Source organism: Ambystoma mexicanum, chromosome 8, assembly GCF_040938575.1.
Source record: "Ambystoma mexicanum isolate Mex_15411 chromosome 8, UKY_AmexF1_1, whole genome shotgun sequence".
Taxonomy (NCBI): domain Eukaryota; kingdom Metazoa; phylum Chordata; class Amphibia; order Caudata; family Ambystomatidae; genus Ambystoma; species Ambystoma mexicanum.
The window spans coordinates 1,157,262,920-1,157,289,217 of record NC_090929.1 but is presented as its reverse complement, the minus strand read 5'-3'; the positions used below and the strand labels follow the sequence as shown (position 1 = coordinate 1,157,289,217).

Sequence of the window (26,298 nt, the reverse complement as noted above, 5' to 3'; positions counted from 1 at the left end):
CACTTGCTCAATTTCTTCCCATTGTAAGCCTTGTGTATATGCGCGTATAATGGTTGCTGCACACATTTTGAGAAGCTCCCTCCTTTTGGCCATGTCTTAGGGAGTTTACCATCTGTGCCTCATGTCCGTTCAGTGCTACATTTACAAATCTTGTCCTTATAGGGTGGAAAGGATTTGAACTTGTGCTGTAGGGTTGTATCCCCCATGTTTTTACCACAATACATTACTTTAATACTTACTTGACCCCATGTCGGGGCTTTTGACACCTCCACTGTTATCAAACAAATTTACTTCATTTTACTTTGACATCAAATTTTCAACTAACTATTCAAGCCAACAAAAAAAAATCTCTAGCCCCTAGGGCTTTTGACCAATACCTTGGGAGGGCTCTGCGCACCACCCCTCTGCAGCTCTCTGCCTCCAAAGGCACACCCACCAATCTTGCGCATGCGCCTTGCGCACACCGCCCTAAAACACACATACTTTTTCAATCCTCGATGGTTGTTTGCAACCGCTAAAAAGTTCTGCACCCCTCGTGTACTCGAAGTCCCATACACAAACCTTATTGGTGAAGTCCCCTCTACAATACAGAAGAGAAAGGGGATCGCTGACACCCACCCCTCACAAAATGTATCTTCCCAACTACACCAATACCCCAACAATGACAAACAACATATATCCACAGTGGTCCTCCTGCCTCCTAACAGGGGATACCAATATGTCCCACGCTCAATCTGTACCTACAGTAATGCCTTGAAGATAAAACGCCCAAGTGAGACTTAACGAGAAGAACACCTTCCGCGATTCAAGCTATCTTCACCTGCTAAGCCTTAAGCACGGGGATACCATCCTCCATGACCCGAGCTACAACGCCCAAGCCAGTGTAAATCCAATATTTACCCTTGGGCCAATCATCTAGGCTAACTGCGAAAACTGGTCACCTCAAGATTGAATGCTCCCTAATCACAACAATTAACATCCACCTCTGAGTCAATACTTACACTCAGTGATCAGCTGATGTCGCTAGACCACCGGCTCTCCCTCAACATGGCACCCCACCCAAGGTGGGTCATAATGGCCTCCCCACGTGTGCACCTAACGTGTAACTCTCGGTCGGTCTCTGTGGGTCACCTCTCAACCCTTCAGGCATAACGGGAAGAGACAGCTTTGTGCCGATCGAACATAGCTAACCGTCCTCTGTTACCACCTTGTAATAGTATACCAAAGGATAGGGGGGTGTTTGCATCAACAAAACCACAAGTTAGCAGAGTATCTGGGGCCCATCCGAACCCTTCCTCCCGGCAATATAATCCAGATATTAAATTGGTCAAGTAGAAGCGAGAAGAATATCTTAGCCATTGTGTCCAACGTAGCTCAAATTCGGTAAATATCCGGTCTTTCCCTTGGACTGCACTTACGTACCTCAATGAGTAGAGATTTCCTCCACCTAATGGGTATATCTCCTGTCTTAATTACCAGAGAGAATTTTGGTCTGTTTATTTTGTGTTCAATATCCTCAATGGTCACATCTAAGAGGCCACTGACTGCAGAATATACATACAACATAGGAGCTTCTAATTCATGAATATGCCTAAAGGACATATCTTAAACATAGGTTATCGAAGTTGTTTCAGGAATGGGGTTAATTTCCCTTTATAAAAGAACCAGGGAAGAATGTTATTTTAGGAGAGACCACATTTTCTTTTAGTTCGTGTTTCTAAAGCCCTGGAACATAATCTGCCACTGAGCAGAGGCAATGGTACAAATCCAATTCTTGTACCCAGTTTTGCACTAGGCAATCACACCATTCCTCTCAAGGTCGGAGACGGGCATTTCTATTATTTCTTTAATGACCATCTTCAAGTGCTTCTTCATTTCTACAATGGCCATATCATTAATTCTTCCAACTGAGAACTACAGTGAAAATGCTTCACCTGGGCAATATCAGCCATATACATCATTTTATTAATTATGTGTTCATGTTCACTAATCTCAATGACCATAGGCATTTTGTCAATTTACCATAGGGACATTGTCAATGTACGATCATATTGCGACCCATAATGATAAAGGAAATGCTTTAAATAAGAGCCCTCCTAAGCCTCTGGAAAAATGGCGAAGTGGCAAAACCATAAAAACCTCTCAGTAGCATAAGAAGACAAATTGCACAGTGGACCTATTACATCAAAAGACCCTATATGAAAACATGCAAATTTAGGATGGTGGATCACAAGGTATAACCCGAGAACATAACTCTATGGCTGCCTCAGAGAAAAATGAGGGAAGTACAAATTACACTACTCTATTGAGGAGCAATGGGGCACTAAATATCGCACCAAGTCGATAAAAATATGTGAAATGCATGCAGAGAATGAAAGCCCTTTTCTAAACCGGAGTAATGTTTTATCAATCCTTCCATGAAAATTGGGCAATAGTTCCCCTAATTTCACCTTTTATTGTTGAACTGATTATGGCCCATATGAGCTATTTAGAGGAAATGGGCTTTACCATTGAAAGAATAATCGATTAGGTGGAAACATTTTATACAGCCAAAGAAGCCAGAATGGGAAACCACGCAGATGATTTAGGCATCGCAAAATCTGGACATTCTGACACAAAAAAAACTTGCAGCTATAAACCAGTACAATTCAGATTTTTTGAAGAACAGCGAGGTGTCACATTTAGATAGAATCGTGAAGATTAGCAACCCGAGAAAATCTTTGGGAGTACCCAATGTACTAACCCCCCCACTCCTGCTCCCCTCACACAAACATCCCTTGTACTGTACACGCCAATGAGATGACCAAACTACACACACACACAGATCCAAAATAACTAACACTTATGGACACAAGCCAGTGTGCATAACCATAAACTTAAACACCAGCCAATATACACATAAAACACACATCCAATATAACAGACATTAACATTCAACTAACAACCCAGGCACTGGGCCTAGCCGATACAGATACACAAGCAGGTGCGCTCAACCACAACCTTAAATACCAACCAATGTACACATAAAACACACACCCAACATAACAGACATTCACATTCAACAAACAAACCCAGACATTGGGCCTCACTCTTATGGATACAACAAATGGTTCTGGACCTAGCCTATCCTATCTCTGTACCCTCACTAACCAACCATGTACTCTTTCTTGCGGAGCCACATGAGTGCCTGGAGAATGCCCCTGGGTGGTAGCAGTGTCCGGTATAAGTCAACATAACATAACATATAATACACCATAAGACAACAAAAAATCTAAACGGATGACAAACAAGATAGATCTAAACACATCCAGGTTATCTCGTGGAATACCAGAGGGTTTAATTCCTTTACTTCTAATTCCAAGGGACAAGCCTTTATCCTGGCATCAGACATATTCCTTCTCCAAGAGACCTGGATGATGGATCGTTACTCTCTGGATGGCTTCCAGACAATTCAGAGAAAGGCTGTATGACGTAACAGAGGAAGTTCCCTTTGGGGGGCTACTTATAGGGCTTAAAAACTATCTCCCAGTGAAAGAGTTAAAGCTGAAAAAAAATAATCTCAACATCTTGGTTGCTACCATAACTCTGACCAAGGCTAACAAGGTGGAACATCTCCTCCATGTATATAATCCACCAGGACATGCATGCATGGCTGTAATAATAAGCACCTTGGAGGAAATCATAGCCGACTGGATATTAGAATGACCTTACCAGCATATATTATTGCAGGCAACTATAAATCAATATGAGAGTAATGGTATAGAGCATATTCTAAAATTCCCCTTGTGGAGAAGGCCTGTGGCATGGCTTCTTCTCTACACAAGACCTGGTCCAACTTACTGTGACAACCAAAGATCTGAATTCCCCTCTCACCTGGACTGATGGCAACAGAACCTCCTGGATAGACTATGTTTCGTTAACAGAACACTTATTTTAAAGATTTTCAGCAGATTCCCACTGATATCAGTGATCATAAAATCCTACAGTTTTGGATCCAACTGGATCCCGATCTAGAATATGATAAATTAGGGGGAAACTTCCATGTCAAAGAAGTGAGGAACCAAGTGTTATGGACTGAGAGGAATGTGACTGCATTTAATGCTTGTTGGTTTGATGATTCCATAACTCCTTCCCACATGTCCAAGCGCGAGGGGGAAAAATACCCTACACTACAACATTGTACCCCAGGATACCTACAACCACACAGGCCATCACATAACACGCAACAGAAAACAGACAAAGGCCTTAGACAACATCACCCCATGCTACACCCCTGGGAACCTAAACAATCATGCACCCCTGACATGGGCCACAACATGAACACAACAAAGAACATGCCCTTGACAACTCACCTAAATACAACAGCGACTCTACCCTGGATCACGTCCTGCTGGCTCACAAAATCTTCCAAGCACATCATCGAATAACGCAAACGCTCCAGCTGCATCTAAACGTTGCAATGAGTCCAACAGTCTCCCATGACTTCCCACTTCACGTGAACCACTCCACAAAGTCGTACGACGCATCGCTCTTCCTTGAACACGGGCCTTTACTCCATCCCACTTCAATCCACACACTTGAAAGTCCCAGGCGTCACTATCCACTTCAGACGACCTTCCCGTAGACTTTCAGTAGGGATTTCCCACACAACACGTAACCTCCACGCTGACGTGGGCTGGACACTTCCCGCAGGCGCACCAACAGCCGCTCACGTGACCAGACTCAGGTGCCACGCACAAACATGGCATCATCACTTCATCTGAAGACGCGGCCTCCGCTGGATCTGTTGGAGACACTACTGAAGTATGTCCCACCGCACCGACAACGGCCACATTGGTCTTCTCCGCCCAGCACTCCCGACGAGACCTGGGCACCCATGTGCATCGGCCCATTGGCCTCTGGCCAACATGATGGTGCACTTGTACGCTCTCCAGACACCAACCGCTGGGACACTAGGACATCGCCTCCAGCTCCGAACCTCGGCAGCCGCGCATGTAAAGTGTACCCAATGCCCTCCGGAGCAGCTATGTTCAGCACCTCGCCACAGGGACACACCAACCGCCTCTGATATGACCAGGCAATAGTCCCTGAGGTGCTTGTGCCATCCGTAGGAATCCCCTCCCGGCACACACTCCATCGGACCAAACTTGAACACCAGGTCTGCCCTTGCAGCGACGCCGAAATACAGCGGGGGCTCTCTTGGGTGTGGGGCAGACAGCGGGGGCAGTGTCCTCAACTTTCTGCAACCCCCACAGAAGCGCCGGATGACTCAGGACTGGACCCACCATCCCATCCTCATCGCCAGTGCGGTAATGAAAAGTCAGGACCACCAAGGTAAATTCACCGTGCTTTAATGTCCTGGCCCAGCACTTCACAACCGTAGTACACACGGGGATGGTAGGGTCCGCAGAAGACAAGACATAAGGAGGAAATAACACCAGGCTTGCCCCACACCCATACACAACCGCTCCCACTCTTCAAGCACCAATGGTCTCCTGCAGAACACTCAGACCCACGCATTCCACACCAACCCATGACATCACAACACTCCAAGCATACATTACAACACAGTTCACAGTGCCAGGGGGAATGTATCCCCTCCCTGGGCCCTCTCTGGCTTTCTAATACATTTCACAATGCCAGGGGGAATGTCTTGCTTCCTCAATTCTCTGTGGCAGACCTGGTTCACTATCCTGCTAAGTATTGTGACTATGAAGATGACTGATGGTGATCTTTGTTATTGGATGCGGGTCCCAGACTCATCTTCCTTGGTTTCTTTCTTGGGCGACTTTGGTTTCAGGCTTCTGTGGTCTTATGCCCTTCTCTGGCATTCTGCTGTGGCTCTTTAGCATTTGGTCCCTGACAGCGAGCATGTCTCCTCTCGACTGAGCTGTCCCTTGTCTTCGCTCGCCTGGAATGCTACTTCTCCCTCTGGCCAAATGGTCCTTCCACGTTGGACCGATTAAGAGCACCTCAATAGTCCTGGTAAGCCCCTGTTCTGCAGTTCCGTCTGTACGCCGACAGCTTGAGCATTCCCCACGCCCCCGCTTCCTTCCGGTAATGCTTCTCTCTCTGCTTGTTTTTGCCTCTACTATTTTGTATTGGCCTTGGCCAATAGGAATTTGTGAGACACTAAACTGCTGAATAGTGCTTTGAGGAGTGCTTTTCATGCCTCTGCACGGTTATAGGTCAAAGGATCCACTGCAAAGGGTGGAATGACAAAAGGTTCGAGTCAATAGTGTCGAAAACAAAAGGTTTGAAACATTTTTTCTTTTTTTTATATATTTTTTTTTTGGGGGGGGGGTCCCCCCCAACCTCCGTTTTTGTGGTAAAAACCACTTTTTTTTTACCTACACGGAAACCCAAAAATAAATATATAAATAAAAAAAATTCAAACCTTTGGTTTTCGACCCTATTGACTCTCACCTTTTGAATTCGAGCCTTTTGTAATCGATCCTTTGACTGGACACCCCTCTGCACTTCCTCCTCATCCCAGTTTTTCCCTGAGAGTTCTCTATAAGATAGACCTAAGCCGCCATAGTCCTAGTTCCTTTACTATATATCTTCCTTGAGTCGACTATTTTCTTATTGTCCCACTACTATTACTATGTACATGACACGTGTTCATTGGATGGCAAGGTAATAGTTACGGGCCTGGAGTGGACTCTAGCGCATTTCCCTTAGATGATCGTCCCTGTCCCAGAGGGGAGTCTCTCCCAATGAGATCCTCCCACTGAGTACCACCCTCAGGGGGACTATCGGGTAGTGGCCTCACCACCCTGGCCTCATGGGAATGGGCTCCCCCTTGGGGAGAATTGACGACAACTAAGGATCGTCACAGAGTCCACAGGAATATTAAAAATGTTACATGGCAATACATTATTTTCCACCTCATGATTTTCTCTCTGAGTTCACATGTCCCGCCTGTTCTCGTGGCTTGAGTGGGAGTATGCTTAGTATGCCTGTGTGCCATTGCCTGTCCAGGAGTTTCCTTTGTTGCGCAACTGTCTGAAAAACTCTGACACCGGTTCACAAAGAAGTTTTTATGCGTAACTCCCACCTAGTAATCAGAAAACGGATTTACTTTTCACTTACTTGTAGTTAGTCAGAGGTACTCATAGTAACAACTTTGTTAATCAAATAGCCTTTTACAGGAGTAAGTGCAAGAGTAAGTCGACATTTCTCATAGTAACTTTGTGAGTCTGTGCCTTCAGCTATAAAGCTGGAAGGACACAAAAGGCTCTTGATGCCACCCTCTGCTGTGGCACATTGCTCATTGTTATAAGCATGTCCTTGTTACTTTCTCAACGTTTTTGTTTTTCTAGTTTTCCTCTATTGTGTTGTACATTAGTATTTACTTCGAATAATCAGTTAACCCATTTGCTTGACTTGAAAAGAGGCGTTTCACACTGTTATTTCTCACTTGCAAAAGCGTCTGGCCAATGCTATGATTTTCAGTGTAAAAATAGTCTGTGGAGTAAACCGAGTTCTATTTTAAGAAAGTTAAAAATGTGTACGCAATGCTAAATCCTGCCTAGTGTAATCTCGAGACTGTTTGGCGGGTTCGTTTGAAATCCCATTTAAAGTAATGAGACTTTGCTCTGAAACGGTACAGAAAACTAAGCGTGTCTTTTCATGTTAATTTCCAGATTATGGAAGAAACAAACACACAGATTGCCTGGCCATCAAAACTGAAGATAGGGGCAAAATCAAAAAAGGGTAAGTATCCCTTCATAGGGAAGTGATATGACAAAGAACACGTGAATAAAACTAGACTGTCATTCATCTCCCGCCCCCTCCAAATATGGTCAATTACATTTTGAATGTATATGTGATGTCGTAAGGTTTAGTATACACAATATATTTTCTTTACAACAACGAAAAGCCGGTCCCCACTCATGCTCTCATAATGAGCATTAATCAATTTTTTCAACGAATTCACTGCTTATGAAAGTAACCCAAGATTTGTATTAGCAAACCTCACGGGTTAATAGAGTAGCTTTGTTTCAACATTTGACCATACATACGTACAATTATAGTGCAAATGTTCCAAAATATTTCGATATGAATGGATTTATAACATTATGGAATGTAATTGAAACATCTACAGATGAAAAGATGCATACTTTACAAGAATTAACATGAAAGACATTATTACAGAAACACAGTAAATCTGCACCTGCTCGTCTATTTTCCATACAGCTTTTCACTATCGAGTTTGGGCTGTCAATATGCGAAATGCAATACTCTGTTTCCTTTATCGTCATCAGAGAGGCATTTCTAATGCTGGATGTGAGAGAGAAGTCTTGTTTGGTGTCTTCCTCAAGTGTTGATTAGCAACACAAGCTATTTCTCTGTCCTCCTTGTTCCATCCATATCCAATTGGAGATGAAATTGTTGACTCTGATTGAGCGTCTTGGTTCCAGATCATGTCCTGGTAGTTGATGCTCTTCATTGCAGGTATGAATTAACTTCTTGACGAAGTACATTTTTCCAGCTTATCTGTTTCATTGAAACCTAGTCTAATGCAACTCTGCGAGTTTGGTTCTACTGATTCTCGATTGATGGACTTTGCAAATTAATGCTTTCAGTTTATCTTGTGCAGTGATCCCCAACGTGTAGCTCGGGAGCAACATGTTGCTCGCGGCACCCTAAATTGTTGCTCACCAGTTGCTATGGGCCATGGTGTGGAGGCCTAGAAGGTGGTGCTGAAGGTATGAGACCTCAGTAGCAATATAGCCAGGACAGAGTCCTGGACTGTGCAAGCTGTGGTTCCAGCTGGCTTTTTTTTTTTACATGCAAGATTTGTTGCCACCCTACAAATTATTTTTTGGTATATGTCCTTTCTTATTCTAGCAGTGTCATTGTTAAAACTGTGCCATCTTCAGATACTTTGCTCAGCTGACAAATATATTCATGAGCAAAATAATTGAACCAAGTTTGTGTCCTGGAGAAAATTGCCATTTTCTGTTTTTTTTTTTTAAAGCTATAATGGACAAATAAGCGTTATGCATACACAACTTCCCTTTATTAAATAATTTGCGTGCCCTGCCTTTTGTACAAGTGAGGTGTGTGTTTGATGCCACTATGCGTTATATTTATTGGAAATATGAATTTTAGTGTCACCTATATTTTATTACGTAGTGTCCTAGTGGAAAAATCGTTTGATGCTCTGCGCATCTGGCATGTGCATAATGGTCAGATAAGGTAAATTCATGCCAGATTTTTCTGAATTAATTTGCTCTATATTCAAATCCAATTAAGTTAGTGTTAATAAGTTTAAATTAAGAAGCCAATTAAGTAATCCAAATACTTAGTTAACACCACATCACCCCTCTATGAAGTGGTCATCACATGCTCAAAGTTTTGACCAATGTGTGCCTCTAAGCCTGGTTTAAAATCCTTTTTGGGCAGAGAAACGAGGCTCCAAATCCTTCAGAAAAGTATTATGTTTATTCCTAACCACTTTTTCACCAATGCAACCTCCAAAGCCCCTCGTGAAGGGATCTTTGAAGCTGATCAGAATGACTCAATCAATATTTATATAATCATATTTCTTGATTAAGTTAACAACATTTAAAAACATGTATATTTCATAAAATTCACATAGAACAAGCCTAAAAAAGCAGCTTTAACATATTCAAACAAGCTATATATAAAAACCGGTTCATTGCAATTCATTATATAAAACATAGCTCCCATGCATGTCCATGCTTACGCAAAACAGAGAAACAGCAGCCAAGTAACACAAAATTTACAAAATCTTCATCGACTCCTTTTTTTCAGCCACACTTTTTGCTTCCACCAGCACACCTTCTTAATTTGAGGCGTGGGTATGTTTAAATGTACCATTAGCATCAGCCTCCTGCATTCTAGGGCTCTTATTTCACAGATTTCTCCTTGTAATCTTATATGTGTAAGTAAGTCTGCATATAAAGCTAAAGAGGGCAGCCTATGTATATATTGGACATCTGCCTCTCTCCCCATTGGACAAGCTCTAAGAGAGCTATTTTGAGTTGACTAAATTTGCCAAATTTAGTTATATCCCACCCCCTAACGAAATGGGCAGTGCCTTACAACCCCCAAAGCATTTTTTCTTTTCCAGCGGAGGCTACAATCGCACTTGCACTGAAATTCACACTATGATTAGCAGAAAATCCCAGATGTGCTTTTAAAAAATAAATTACAAATCTTAACTGGCCCGACACCTTGAAACTGAACACCACCAATTTAGCTCATAAGGCGCTACCAGGTGTATCTGCAAGGAGTCCTGCTATTTGGCACAGGAATTTATTTTGCAACTCCTCCAGGGCATAACAGTTTGTACCACCCTAGATTTCGCAGCCAAAAAAATCATGCAACAGACCTTTGCCTTTTACGCCTGCATGCACTTGTCCAATCAGAATGCCCCAAACTTGAAATACAATTTTGAAAAGCCCTGTAATCCTTAATGAAGCCTTTTCAGCTGTCTTCTTAAAATTACTGACCAAAACACGATTCTTTGAGATAAAAATTAGACTGCCCCCTCATCTGTATATTCATTTAAAAACTAGCTAGAAGGTTTCACCCTCAAACACCATTGTTTCTGTTTTATCATATTACATTTCAAACTATAGTTCCCAAAATAGTCTTTTGTGTTTAGCAGGTCCTGCTGGAGACCTGCCAGGGCTAAGTCCAAAATAGCCACCTCTTCTGTATAAAGAAGCATGCTATAAAATGTGCCCATCAGAGAAGGTGGGTTAAGTTTCCCAATAGAAGTAATAAAATTAACGTCTGAAAGGAAAAAATGTACAATTCCCATCTTGTATAATGGACAGACGCTGAGATGTCTGTGTATCACAATGGGATGAGATTTAATAAATAATTAGGGAACCCAATCAAATGTAAATTATGCCCCACTATGTTTTTATCAAATCAAATGCTTTCTCCAAATCAGAAATATGATCTCCCTCACTTAACCTTACTGTGTGTCTCCATGATGGGGCGCAGAATGAAGCAATGGTCCACTTTACTATGCCCTCCCCTGAACCACTGCTTGGGAGGGCTTCAAGATATTGTTACTTTGAGTCCACTCCTCCAGTTTGAGCAACAAACATTTGGAGAATATCTTACTGGCAATGTCCGGTAAGGAAAGTGATCTATAACCGTGGGGGGCTGATGGACCAATGACTACTTGTCCAAGGAGAGGGCAGAATGCCTTTCTCGACAACTGCATTGAGCATAAAACTATTAGTTTTAAGTGAATATCTTAATTTCATGTGAAATAGTAATTATTTTCAGTGCCTCCTTGTTGACCTTGAGCATCGCCAACGAGCCCCTCTGACTGTCGGAAATCTTTTTGGTGCCGACCCTGGCCATTTGAAAATTAACTCAAGAGGATAGTGTTCGCTCTTTGTTCAATCTGAAATGAAAAATGCATAACATTCCTGAAGAAAAACCAATCCACAATACAATAATCAATGACTGTGGAACAGTATTTCTGATCTTGTATGCTTAGAAATGCACCATCTGCCACTAAAGATCCCAGAAATTACCCAGGTAAAATCCCAAAGTACACCTGAAAATCAGTGCTCCATTTGTGAGCAATTGTACTGTCCAAACATTTGCATGAAATTTCAAAAAAATATTTTGCTCGAGGACCTAAAACCCCTGGTAATGTTTATTCACTCGTACTATATTTTTTAACAATTTAACTGGTCCTATGTGTCTAAAAACATCCTAACGGACACTCAATTTCCTTAACATTTCTTGTAAAAAAACACGTAATGTCAAATGGAGTTGAAGGCCTTGCAAATTTCCTTTGCTAGAATTGCAGATGTTCTAGATAACTATTAAATACTGCAAATGAAAATGTTTTATAAGCAGTCTAAAGTTTTTACGTTTCTAAGTTGTGCTTCAATCATTTGTCAGCCCACTGAGCGAGTTCTGTCAAAAAATTGATGTTGCTCACCATTTCATTTGATAAGCACATTTTGCTCATTGCACCCAAAAGGTTGGGGACCCCTGGGATAAAGCATGTACATTACTTCGGGATCATCAAATCGAAGTGGTCAACATGAAACTGGGAACCCAAATGTTAAAAAAGCAGACAGTGGGACATTCAGTCGGATGTGCCCTGTCCTTGTGTATTCCTATTTGTGTGAAGCAATAGGGAATTTCTTGCGCAAAACACAACTGTTCTCGCACATGAATTTCAGGAAGCAAACCTTATTAGAGGGTAGGTTTTTTCAACCAGTTCTAGAGTTTAGCAAAGTAGCAGGGATACCAAGAAACAGATGTGAAAAAGAATGTGAGGTACACTACTACTTACGGTAGAGTCAGGTTACACAATAGGTTATGCAATAGTTTCAGCCTCCCAAAATACATCTAGGAAAGCCATTATTTTCCTAAGTGTGTCCCAACCTGGATTGTTTCTGATGCAACATTGCAAGAAGTGCCGAAGCAAATATCTAGCATTTGTGTCTTGCCAATGAGACAATCCACCCAAAGAGATTTCTCAATGTATTTGACTTCCTTGACCTATCTGGAAAACGTAACAAAATATATCTGTGGAACAGAATCTAAACCTGTAGCAACATTAGGCCTGGGTCACAATAAACTGTTGCACAGGATGGTACTCCTCCATCCTGTCCCCTTTCCTCTATAATGATGGGCTAGCTCATCCCACGAGGACAAAACCGGAGCCTTTTTGGCACTATAATAAAAATGTTCCCTTTAAATTAATGTACGCTGGGCCTCCCCACCCATGCTGACTCTTCTCACATGCCTAACTTGCCAGTCCTTTTTACTGCTCAACTGGACTGGATGCCTTGCATCTGCTGTGAAAATTGTTTCTTTTTGTCACCACACCTTCAGCCTTTTGGAAGCACTATTATCTGGATACCAGGCTGAAGCCAGATTTGGTCAGACAGTCTTGCAAAACTTATTTGCTCTTAGTTAGACAACCTCCACCCATGGTTTTTCCATGCTACAACATCTCCCATCAGTATGGAGATAAGGGAGCGGATGTACGAGTAAGAAACATTTACTCGCCCCATGGACTACTGTACTTCTAGTCCATAGTCGCCATTCTTCTATACGACCCTCCTCCATGCACCGGCTTAATCGGTGCATTTAGACCGTTGAGCGGGAAAAGGACTGATCAGTGAGGCAGGTGGGTGGCGTCGACATGCACAGGCACTCCCTCCGTGCATCATTTTAAAAGGAAAGTTTTTATTGCGGTGCAAAAAAAAAGGCTCCCGTCGTACGAGGTGTCGCATTAGTACAGTGAATGCACAGTACACAAATCATCATGGGCAACATATCCAATGTGCTGAAGAAGCACACACACACACTTGTCACTTGTTGCACTCTGTCTGTTACCTGGAAGTTTTCTTCAAGAAGTTTTCCATGTGAAGAAATGTTTAGAATGTTTAAAATGGTAGAAGCATTACAAACCAAATGTATCAAGAGCTGCAATATTCAAGATCTGCTAGCAGCCATTGATGATTTGAAAGCCTCAGAAATACCCTTAAACATGCTGATGCTATTTTTATTTTCCTTTAACATCTTCCATAGACCATCTCTCCACTCTCTATGGCCAAATTGGCCGTTATAAATCATTTCATTTTTTTTTTTCCATTTGGTACTGACAAATGAAAACTAAAAGGAAGAAACATTCTACTTCTCTTTTTGCTCAACAATAAACTTCAATTTTTTGTCACTTGACTTATAACATTTTGGTTATGTTATGTTGATTTATACTGCACACCGCTACCACCAAGGGGCAGTCTCCAGGCGCTTGTGTGGCTCTGCAAGAGAGGAGTGTGGGGGGATTAGTGGGGATAAGGTAGTGTTGTTTTGCATTTCGGTTGTTTGTGCCCGAGGCCTCGTGCATTGTAACCGTTTCAGTAAGATTCAGTGCCTCGGTTGTGTGGAAGTGTTTTGTGTTGGTGTTGTGTGGGTTTGGTCATGCGCCCTGGCTTGGTAGTGTCCTTAAGGGATCCAGAGTCATGGGCGGCCATAGCAGTGGGATGATCCGGTATCTTGGTGTGTAGTTGCATTGTTGATGGTGGTTCTAGAGATGCTGGGTGTGGATATAGTATTAATTCTGTTTATTTGTAGTGTGGCTAGTCCAAGGTCTGGTGTAGAGGCATCAGTTATGTTGGAGGAGCAGGAAGGGGAAATGGGTTAGTAAGTCATTCAGTTTATTGGCGCCTCTGGCACGGCTCTTTGGTTGCCGCTTGACAGTATCTCACCAGGATCTTGTTTGTGGTTCTTTGTCCCATCTAGTATGCTCTCAGGTTGTTTGTCTGTGGTGGTGGTATGGTTGGTGTGCCTTCGAGGTTGTCATTGTCTGCTGAATAACCAGGTTTGAGGCATTTCCTGAAGGAGGTGATGTCATCTGTGGTTCTAATTTCTTTGTGCATGTTGTTCCAGATGTTAGCTATTAGACGTGAGAATGCTGTTCCGTCGAATTTCCTTTTTTTCCGTAGTGTTTTGCCTCTATTTGAAGGTCATTGCTGGATCTTAATTCCCCTCCTGGGCGATACCGGCAAATCTTGTCTTGGAGGAATTCTTCTCCTTGTCTGTGCAAGGCCTTTTGGTCAATGCATAGTGCTTTGAATTTGGAGAGCTTTTTTACTGGTAACCACTGTAGGTTTTTCAGTGCTGCTGTATTTTGCACCCTTTGGAGTTTCTTGGTGAGTCTTTCCGGCATTCCTAGGTAGAGCATCAGAGATATGATTGTGAGGGTTCTGTGGGGGAAGGAGAGGTAGGGAAGTAATCTTCTGAACAGTCCTAGGAGGAAGAAACATTTTTTGGCAATTTGCGTTGTGTTAGTCTGTTGTCCATGAGTATTCCTAGGTTATTTACTACATCGGTGGTCTCCAGTTGCATTCCCATGCCGATCGGTGAGTGCAGTTGTGGATTCCCTCTGTCGAGTCCTGCGAGTGAGAGCATTATTTCCATTTTTGCCAGGTCCAGTTTAAGGTTGTTTGTTGTCCTCCAATTGTAGATGTCTGTGAGGTAGTTGTTAAGGCTGTTACTTTGTTCCTGGGTTCTGTTTGTTTTTACAATCAGTTCAGCATCGTCTGCATAGTTGTAGGCGGTAAGTCCGTGGTTTTGAAAGATTTTTATCAGTGGACACATGTAGATGTTGAAAAGCAGCAGGTAGAGGCTGGATCCCTGCGAGACTCTGCAGGGGGATATATGTTTGGTGTTAGAGGTGAACGGTGGTAGGTAGGTTCTTTCGGTTTGGTTTCTTAGGAATCAGGTAAGCCACTTTAGTGCATATTCTTGTATGGGACATTCCATCAATCTTTTTATTAGCGTTGCGTGACTGATTGTGTCAAAAGCCGATGATATGTCCAATAGTATGAGGGCCGATTGGGCATCGTCGTCTGCGTTTATTTTCTGGTTGTCCCATATAGATAGAAGTGATGATTCCGTTCCTCCCATTGGTCTGAAGCCAACTTGTGACCGGTCGCGTATTCAGTATGTTTTGACATATTTAAAAAGGATTTTGTACATGTCGTTCTCCAGGATCTTTGCTGGGTAGGATAGGTTGGATATTGGTCAGCAGTTGCTCGTGTCTTCTGCGATTTCTGGTTCCTTTTTTCATCAGCGGTTTAATGTATGCTGATTTGAAGGACAACGGTACTATTCTTCTTTTCAGTGATAGATTCATTAGGTTCTGGAAGTGTGTTGCCGGGGTTCTGTGGTTGAGGATTCCTTTGAAGATGTCAGGCATGCAGCAGTCCATTGGGGATTCTGCAAGTTTGATGTCCTTGATCAGTATGACAAAGGTTCTGTCTGTGATTGGTTTAGGCAGGTGAGTGTTGCTGCAGCCTGTGATTTGCCTGGTGTCTTTGGTCTGGCAGTCATGGTTACATTTTCCCGGGCTAGGTTGATGGTCTGCTGAATTGTGTCCATTTTGCTCTCAGGTGGTTGGTAATGTTGTCACAAAGTGCTTGTGTCGGGGTGATGTAATTCTTGCAGGAAGATTTTTATTTTTATTTCTGATAGATTTTGAAGATTTCCTTCTATGGATTGTTTGCTGATTCTCTTCTTGTGGCGTAGTAGAAATGTTTTGCTTTCTGGACCGTTGATTTGTATAGTTTAATTTGTCTTTGGTATTTTATTTTTGTCATGTCAGGTATATTTTTCTCTCAATTTCTTTTCCATTTTTTGCAGTCATTTTTTTAAAGTTCTTTCAGTTATTCTGTGAAAAATGTTGCTGTCTGTTTTTTTGTTGCTGCTTTGAATGTTTTAGCTGGTGTCAGTTGTCAAGGGCCTCGGTGATCCAATTGTTGAGTGCGTTTTCTACTATGTTTCAGTGGGTTCTGTTTGTCTTGGGGTGGGTTGAGTCTAGAAGGTTTGTCAGGGCCTCCAGGTCTAAGCTCTTCCAGTTTCTTCTCTTGCTGGTATGGAGTATTTACTTCCCTGCTGTTAGGCGGATTTGGGATGTGATGAATGGTATTCAGTAGTAGTCGCTCCATACCATTGGTGTAGGCGGCGCAGATGCGCATAGTCCTTCCCTGCAGAAGATTGCATCCAGTGTGTGTACAGCGTTGTGAGTAGATCCATTTACTATTTGCTTTAAATGCAAAGTTTCTAGGAGTGCACAGAGTGAGTTTGCTCTGGACTAGATTTTCTTTTTCAAACCATATGTTGAAGTCTCCCAATATGACCAGGTTGTCTTGGTGGATTGATAGCATGATGGTCACGTCTGCTATTTTCATTGCAATTTTGGGGTTGTAAGAAGGTGGTTTGTAGATCAGGAGGAGTACTATGTTAGTTTGGCCGTTGAGTTTTATCTTGATGAGGAGGGATTCATAGTCTACTGCGTTGGTTGCGATAGGATGAGATGCTTGGATGTGGTCTTTGCGTCTGACTGCGGTTCTGCCTCCTCTTCGGTTTTCTCTGTTGACGTGTATTCATTTATAATTGTCGGGTATTGCTCCATTTGCGATGGCTTTGTAGTTGTCCGATAATCAGGTTTCTGTCAAGAAAAAGCATGCCTTTGCCTCCTTCGCTTAGAAGATCATGGATTTCTATTGAGTGGTTTGCCATGGAGCTGACTTTCAGAAGATTGCAGTGTAGTTTGTTTGATTTTCCTTTCAAGTTGTTGTTTGTATTATTTGTTTGACCTGGTGTGTTGTCGTATGGGTTTCGTTTGCTGGTGGGTTTTGCCTGGTTGAACCTGTTGGGCGGTGTGGTTCTTTGGTGATCAGTCTCTTCGTCGAGTAGACTGATGAGGTTTATGGTGGAGTTGGTTTGTTTTGGTTCGTTCCGGGTGTTAAATTGTGTAGGTACCCATCCGTTATTCCAGTCTTTGGTGATGTAGGGCGTGTAGAGGGTGGTGGTTTCCAACTTGTCCCCGATTCTGGTTAGGATGTTGTCCATGGTGTAGGCTGGGTTGTGGTGTTTATTAGTTGTCATGTTGCGTTTGATGTCCTGATGGAGTCTGTATTCGTAACATTTGTTGGTTGTCGGTTTGTTGTTGCTTGTCTGTTTTGCTTGCCACACAGTCATATGTGGAGAAGTAGAGGGTGATGTAGTCGGTCTTTGCTCTGTTCTTTGTATGTCTCCTCGGGCTGTCTGTACTGTTTATTGGCCAGTTTTTTGCAGTTGTGGGGTCATGCTGGTTGGTACCTTCCTGAGCAGTTTGGGTTTTCTTATAGTTTGTTGTCTTTTCTGGCTTCTTTGTCTTTCTTTTGCCGAGGCATGATGTTTGTGATGTGGGTTGTGTTCATTTGAATGGGCGTCCTCTTTGGATCGGTGTGGTTTCTGGTCCTTCAGGTTCAGTCTTTGTTGTTTGTGGTTAGTTGTTGCTTGTAGTGGTCATGTTATGGATAGTTGAGATCTCGGTTTGAAGACCGTTGTGGTTTGGTTTGTTTATTGCTCTTTCTTTTTTTGGCTCCTGGGCTGTTGTGTTATTTATATTGGAGCTCATTTGGTTATGGTTGATGAGCCAGCGGTAGTTAACCCTCAAAGTTCTTACGTTTCAGTTATGCCCATGCAAGGTATCCTTTCTGACTCCGATGTGCCAGTCCGCAGTGCGTAGGAATGTCTGGTTGGTGACACGGTGTCCGCCCAACAGTCACCTGTACCCTAGCCACCAGGGATTGTGTGGGGTCCAACAGTCAGTGCGCTAACATGCAGACTTGGAACGCCTGGATAGAGGGTGGGGGCTTAAACAGACAATGCAGTCACACTTATGCTTGGGGTACCAAGAGAAGGGGAGAGTGCCTAAAGATGGGGTGGAACAGTTAATGCAGAATGCTTAGATTTGGGACACCTGCCTAGAGGGAGAGGGGCCCAACAGTCAATGCAGTTACACCCAGAATTGGGACACCTGTACAGGGGGAGAGTGCCTAAATAGGGGCACAGCAGGCAATGCAGTCCAACCTAGTGTTGGGACACCCATGCAGTGGGAGAGTGCCTAAATAGGGGGCACAGCAGTCAATGCAGTCACACCTAGAATGTGGACCCCTAGACAATGGGAGAAGGCCCAAAGCGGGCGAAGGCCAGAAGAGGGCACAGCAGTTAATGCAACAGCCGTTTGGTTTGGGACATCTGGATAGAGGGAGAAAGGCCGAAGTAGTGCACAGCAGTCAATGCAATGATATTTGGATTTGGGACATCTGGGTAGTGGGCGGCAGCAGTAACTACAGCAATCTAATAGCTGGGACACCTGGATAAAGGGAGAAAGGCCAAAGTAGTGCACAACAGTCAATGCAATAACTCTTTGATTTGGATGGGGCACAACAGTGAATGCAGCAACCAATAACACAATGCAGTAACACTTTGATTTGTGACACCTGGGTAGGGGGCCACACCAGTAAATGTAGCGACCTTAGATCTGGGATACCTAGATAGAGGGAGAAAGGCCTAGTGAGGGGGCACAGCAGTCAATGAGAACACTTTTGAAATTATGTGTTGCCAAAACCTTTTGTCTAAATGGGATATATGGCTGGTTACCACAACAGGCTAAATGTGAGGTATCGCCAACTTATGCAAACAGGCTAGATGTGAGATATCGCTAATTTACACAAACAGGCTAAATGTGAAGTATTACTAACGTACACAATAAGGGTAATTTACACAATCAGGCTGAATGGGAGACATTGCTAACTTACACAAACAGGCTAAATGTGAGATATAGCTAACTTACTCATACAGGATAAATGTGAGATATCACTAACTTACACAGTCAGGCTAGCTTACACAATCGGGCTAAATGTGATATATTAAGCTTGCACAATCATGCTAAATGTGAGATATCTGCAGGCAGAGGGTGGGAAGGTGTTTAGGCTGATTCACAGGGAAGCAGCAAGGAGGGAGCAGGGAGAGAGGGAAAGCAGGCACTGGGTGTTCAGGGAATGGAGCGGGCTTGGAAAGGTTGAATTGTGCCCAAAGGAAACCCAAACACATTCTGTTTGAAGTTGAACGAAAAATGGAGGGTTAAGCTCCCTAGATGCCGCTCAACCTGGTTTGGACTCGAAAAGCGATGGGATGACTTCCAAAGGGTTAGTCATGGAATTGTGTTATTCCTCTCCTAAAGTGTGACCTACAGCAATGGTCAAGCATTACCTCAGTGGTGCATACATTTGCATATATTTTGGAGGATAGCTCAGGAGCTGCATGCTTACCTTGGGAACAAGATAACACTATGCAGAATATTCTTACCTCTTCTCACAACGTGAAGCAATCCTCCACCTTAAGTCAACTTGATCTATCCACCACTTTTGCGTTGATGAACCCTGCAATTCCCCTTTTTTCCCCCTTTGAAGTTCTGGAACTGTTCTGTCTTGGGTCTCTTCTCATCTCTCTGGCTGTACATATTCTCTATCATGGGCTGAGAACTATTCTACCCCACTACTTCACTGTGGTGTTCTGTAGGGTTTATTCCTTGGTCCTCTTTTCTATGTGTACACTATTCCTCTCGCTGCTGTTATGCAGACATTTGCTTGTTCCTGTCACTTTTATGCTGAGGTTTCTGAGATCTTTGTATTGTTTTCCACTTTTTCTGGTTCACTACACTCCTCTATTTCAGATTGTTTGTCTCCTGTTAAACTTTGAATGATATCATATGCCTTTCATCTCAAAATCTATACAATTGGGATTCTGTTCTTTGCTGCCCCATCCTCTTGTGATTGTTCTTCTCTTTCATCTACTTCTTTCTATCCCTATTCTCTCCCCTTAACAACTTCTTCTCATAATTTAGGTATTCTGTTTGATGCATCTCCTTCCTTCTCTTAACATAACTCTACCCATACTCATTCCTGCCATTATCAGCTGAATACCATCCACAAAATCTAACCATTTCTCACTTTCTTGGCAGGCAAGACTCTTAATCTGACTTTTTTTTTTTATTACTGCTTCTGTCAGGTTGCCTGCTTTCGACTTTGCTCCTTTTCAATATATATTGAATTCTGATCTTTGTGAACTTTATGCGCTTCCCTCTTCCTTTGCTGCAGTGTATTGGCTTCTCTTAACAGCCCACCTTCAGCTTTGTTTCTTGTACAAATATATCTGTGGTCTCTTATCTTTTCTATATGGAATCTATCTATGCCCCTTCTCAGACACATCGCTTTTCTTCTTTATTCCGGACTGTGCCTTTCCCCTACCCATTGCGCAATTGAATGTTATTTTTGTGTGTCTTAGCTCCTAACCTCTGGAATGCGCTGCCTCTATCTCTATGATCTTCTTCCATGTTATCTAGATTTAAATTCTTTCTTAAAACACATTTTAGCTCTTCTTCAATGACATTTGTCCCTCATGATTTATCATTTGTACATATTTCTATTCTTCTGGATCAGTGTATATAATATTGTACAGCGCTTTGGTGAATTTACTTTACGGACAGAACATGAATGAACTTTGCAAATGAAAGAGAGACAAGAGAGGTTTGACTAATCGACTCCACTGTTATAATTTTAATTATAATTGTTAATTTATAACGTGCTTAATACTAAGCGTGGGATCGGGATTTGAGCCTGTGTTGCGCTGTATTGACTTGCTTCCAAGACAAACATGTTGCCCCTGAGCTTTCCTTCCTCCCCCGAGAGATAAGTCTTGACCGTGCTTTTAAATTTGTTCAAGCAGGGTACGGCATGTTGTCGACACTGGGAGCTTGTTCGTATTTACATATTTACAGGGAAGCATGGACAGCAGCTAACTTAATCATGTGAAGGGACCAGTTTGATCGTAATACGTTAATGCAGGCAATTGATTCAAACAATAATGACTATTGGATATTCTTTTCTATGCAGTTAAAGAATATGTTGGGAGAATGTGCCGTTTAGAGTATCAAAGTCTTGAGAAACACATACGGGTCGAAACACGTGTTGACTAGTAATCTCTATGGGCACACAGTCAAGTGTAATGAACTAGTCGAATTTTATGGAAGCACAATCAAATGTAAAAGTCTTCAATAGACCTACTGTGATTTCTGCATTGAATTAGTTACCATGTGTAAAAATCAGGAATAAATTCCACATATTATAACTATTAGAGTGGCACAATGTAGGGTAAAACCTATATTAAATGGGGTTGCAGCCTTCCTACATAATATTAGACAAAAACAAAGTGCACACGTACACTGATCTTACCCTACCAAAGTTTGAGTGTAATATTACAGTAGTGAAGCTTTGATTTTATGAGCGTGGATGCAATCAAGGTTTTCCTCCGATAGGAATGGGAGAATCTGCCACAATAAGTTGGTTGTATAGGCACATGTAGAACGCAAATGGGCAGTATGCTTGTTGAAAGATAATTGAGTATTAAAATAGACACCCAAAGTCTTGACACGAGGAGCCACTCGTATAGAACAACCCCAGGTAGAAAATTGGCTGTTGCTAGGATCATGTTTCCGTAGCCTTGCACCTAAGCCAACATACAACAGTTTCATTTTATTATTGTTTAAAGCCAACAAGTTCAGTGTCCTCCATGACTGGCTGAAGGAATAAATAGTATTGATAGCTGCAGAGACTTATGGGTAATCACCTGATAATTCCATTAAAATCTGAGTATCGTCTGCATAGTTTGTGTAGCAGATTCCTAGATTGTCTAAAAGATCAAACAGCTGCCTTGTATACATGTTGAAAAAGTGAGTGAGAGACAAGAGCCCTGAGGTACTTCACAAGTAAGGGAGACTGGCAAGGCGTGACAGTCATCCTCTGCAACGAGGTCCCAGGAAAGAGTTGATCCATGCACCGGCATTCTCACAGCACATCCCTTCTTCCATCAGTCTTTTAGTGAGCTGTGAGTGATCAACAAGATCAAATGCTTCAGACAAATCCAGCAGTAACAAAAGCGCTGTGCGGCCATTATCAATAATTACTGCAGTGTTGTTCTTGAGGTCCAGGAAAGCACTCTGTCCTGTGATTGCTGAAGCCCTAATACATTAGAAGTTTCCAGAAATTCCTGAAATTATAAATAAGCAATCCTGCATAGGATTGGCAGGAGAAACGGAACGTTTGTCAGAGGATGGTAGTTATTGGCAATTAAAGGACGCAGGTTGACTCTTTTATTTTTTTTAAAGTGGAGTAACCCATGCCTCCTTGAGAATGTCCAGCACACATGACTCAGCAAACAAAGTATTAATCATTCTTGTAACCAAAGGAAGGAGGAGGGCCAGAAGATCTTTAATGATGTGGCGTAATGTACCCGTTCCATGGGCAACACCATGGGGTAACTTGCCACAGCCCCAGTTAATTGCCTGACACTATGATAGCCAAGTATTGGTAATGTACTTGGGAGCCCCACTTTTCTATCCCACACCTTCCACACTGTGGTACTTTTGGCTTTACTGGAATGTTGCTGCAAATTGTTTGAACATAGTAGGTCAAATGTCTGTGCTAGTTGGAGCATGGAGACTTGTTAGTGCTGATGTGATGAAAATTGTATTTGGCTTTGTGGCGGAAAAAAAAGAGGAACATTTTCTTTTGGCTAACAGTCCAGCTTTTTCGTTTATCCCAGGGTAAATGTGGTGTACCGTTGCATGGAAAATGCCTGCTTGGGAAGTGTTTGGTGTTACAAAAAAAACGTACAATGTGCAAGTGGTTGAATGTAAAAGTCCTAATTGAAGCGGCAGTAGCAGTGTCAGGAAATCCCTGTTTGTGTACCCGATTATGTAATATTTGTGAACAATTTTTATTTATTTTATTGTTTGCTTGTTAGGCGCTTCTACAATAAGAAAATACTGTTTAAAATCGCCAAAACAAATTCATGAAAACGTGACGCACACACTGACATGTTACTTTGACTCAAAATAAGCTTTTTGTCATGCAGTAGAGACACATTATAACAATCAGCCTTAGTGCAAAATCTTTATGAAGTACGAATTGGGGAAACCTTTTTGCTCGATTCCATATTACACAAGCAACAAAACTGATTTAATGTAACGTTATCCGTTATAGCCTCCTCCTTCTGTGCGTGGCTCTGTAAGAAAAGAGGGAGGGGGTGGTTGTTAGTGTGATGGGGAACAGGCAGATGCAAAACCAGTGTTGTCGGTGGGTGTAGCTCAGAGGTAGCCGGGATGTGAGTGGTGACTGGCTTCTATGGGTTTGGCGGATGCACTTGGGGAGGGTTACCAGACATTTGATCGAAAAAAATTGGTCGACTAGACAAATGGTCGAACCAATTTGGTTGAAAACCAAATGGTCGAATTTTTTATTTTCTATTTTTAGGCCTTTTTTGGGGGGGGGGAATCCCCCATACCCCTTTTTTTTCTAAAAAAAAACCTTTTTTTCCCTAAACTACAACCTTTAAAAAATATATATAAAAAAGAAATTCGTCCATTTGGTTTTCGATGAAATTACGTCGACCAAATGTCCTGTCGACTAATTTTTTTCGATGAAATGTCCGGACACCCTTGGGGAGAATGTTACGTAAAGGGATCAGCCCCAGATCCGATAGAGTGCAGCAGTTTTTATAGGGCTAAAGAGGAGAGCTTTCTCCTGGCTCAGTTAGTGAACATGTGGTAAGGGCTAAAACTCCCATGGGCATGTGTCTGGTATCTGTGCATGTAGAGTAGGTGGCAGATTTTATTGGGGAGTTGGTTAGTTTAGGGAAAAGTGTTGTTGGCAAACAAGGGGTGCAATTAGTGAGGGGAAGCATAAGTGTGTATTTATTCGTATTTAATAGGTTTATATAGCGCTTTACGCCAAAGCACTTTACAATGCAAAAATAATACATAGTAAACAAGAAGCATAAAGTTACAAAGACATGAAAGAAACCATCGAAAACAGTATGTAGATCAATTGACCAGTTCTAAAGGGGGAATAGATAAGAGGAAGGAGAAAGGGATGTCAGAGCGGGGGAAGAATACAGAGATAACAGGGGGAGGGAAGGAGGGATGAGAAAGAAAGGGAAGAAGAGGGGAAGTAGGAAGGAGGGTAGAGATAAAGGAGGAAGATAATAGGAGTTGGGAGCCATCCAGTAACGATTAGGAGTGTCTGTTAGATGCATGTGGTAGACTTTGTTTGATTCTGTGTTTGTGTGGATTCTGATTTAAATAAGTCAATTTTGCAATGCTCTTCATCCGAGGGTTGTGTGGGTTCCTGGTATTTTCCTATAATTTAAGAGCGGCACCCTTTGACCACAGTGAACTAATTTTCCAAAAATGTATGCCTGCTGTTTGTGTGTGGTTTTCTGGTATCTTCCTATAATTCAAGAATGGCATCTTTCGTTGGATAAAAGTTGATGCAAGTAGGTGTATATTCGGCTGAGTGTTTTGACCATTATTAGTGATGACGTTAGTTGAATAACAAGGCTTTAAGCTGTTTTCTGAAGGTTGCGTGGCCTTCTGTGTGGAGGTGCTTGGCTAGGGAGTTAGTGTGGTTGCTGGGAAGGAGAAGTAATCTCCTCTGTGGTGCTTCTGAGTGAAGCATGGCACAGTTAGCAGTGTGCTGTTTCTCAATTGGTGTGCTCTTGATGTTATGTATTGTGAAAATGTCCTTGTGTTTGTTTGATTGAAAGCCCTTTCCATAGCAGACACAGTGATACTTTTGATTGGTGGCCCGTGCAGGATGTGCAGTGCTTGATTCTTTTCAGCCTTGGGAGTAATATGGCTGTCACATTTCGGACTATTATAATATGTTGAGTAGATACTCCCAGAGTGCCAACTAAAGGTTATTTGCATAGTCGATTCTTGATAGTACCAGTATTTACCAAGGTCATGTGTGGGAAGGCCTGATGAAGCATAATGTGTTAGATGGTAATGAGTGTGCAGAAGTAGCTCCTTATGATGGATTTGACTTGTGGTTCTAGTGTAGGCCTGGCTTGTTGAGAGGTGGTCCATGAACATGTTGAATAGAACAGGTGAGAGGCTGGAATCTTGGGACCTTTAAATGTGTGGGTGCAATGGTATGACCTAAAAAGGGCATTTGGTGTAGTTCCTGTTCTTGCGATAAAGAAATAAGTAATCCTGTATAGGACTATTCCCTTTGCTCCCATGTTTTTTCACTATGATCTCATGACTGATCGTGTTAAAGGCCACCAAGATTTCCAGTAGGGTGAATGCATTGGGTGAGTTGGTGCATGCATTTTTCTTGGTCTGACCCACATTCAGCCTTGGGAGTAATATGGCTGCCCCATTTTGGACTATTATAATATGTTGAGTAGATACTCCCAGAGTGCCAAGTAAAGGCTATTTGCATAGTCCATTCTTGATAGTATCAGTGCAATATTTACCAATGAGGAGCAGAGTTAAAATGACAAGTGCTAGTCTGGTTTGCTTAGTTATTGACTTGCAGATATTGGGGGTGTCATGGGTCTTGCTGAGGTGGACTATAAAGAGGAAGTTCTAGGAGACGAAAGGACAAAATGCAGGTAGGGAGGTTCTGTTGAAAGTCCTTCCATAGATGGGTGAAGTGCAGTTGGTCTTTTCCTGTCCAGATGGTCTTATATGTGTTGGATGTGGTTGCTGAAGTGTGTTGCTGTGGAGTCACTGCTGGGCCCATATTGTACGATGCAGGGATTTTGATTTCTTGGACAGTTTACTTTTGGCTGCGTTGTGTTGGTTTAATCTGATTTGAATATTAAGTTTTGGCTTTGCCTTGATGGTTTCTGTTTTGTAACACCATAGCTGCTGATGGTAGGCCAGTGTTTCTGTCAAAAGTTTGCTTACCCAGATTTTCGCAAGCATTACATTTTCTTTTTTTGTGCAATTCAGCTTGGCAGTAAACCTTTTTACAACTTGTTTCTTTTGTGATGTTTTGAATGGCTTTTTAGTGCTCTCGAAGGTGGTGATTACTTAGTTATGGATATTGATAAGTTGGTTGTCCCATGCTTTGGCCTGAATTTCATTTG

The 26,298-nt window shown here is 42.4% G+C and overlaps 1 protein-coding gene across 2 annotated transcripts in view; it reads left to right on the top strand.

The window, feature by feature from the left end:
- The window catches only part of BICC1 (BicC family RNA binding protein 1), a 1,115,336-nt gene that overhangs the window by 659,820 nt on the left and 429,218 nt on the right, over window positions 1-26,298 (top strand). For both annotated transcript variants that reach the window (XM_069611226.1, XM_069611225.1), the window contains exon 3: window positions 7,650-7,719. In XM_069611226.1, coding sequence (XP_069467327.1) covers window positions 7,650-7,719 — 70 coding nt within the window. The remainder of the gene's footprint in view (window positions 1-7,649; window positions 7,720-26,298) is intronic.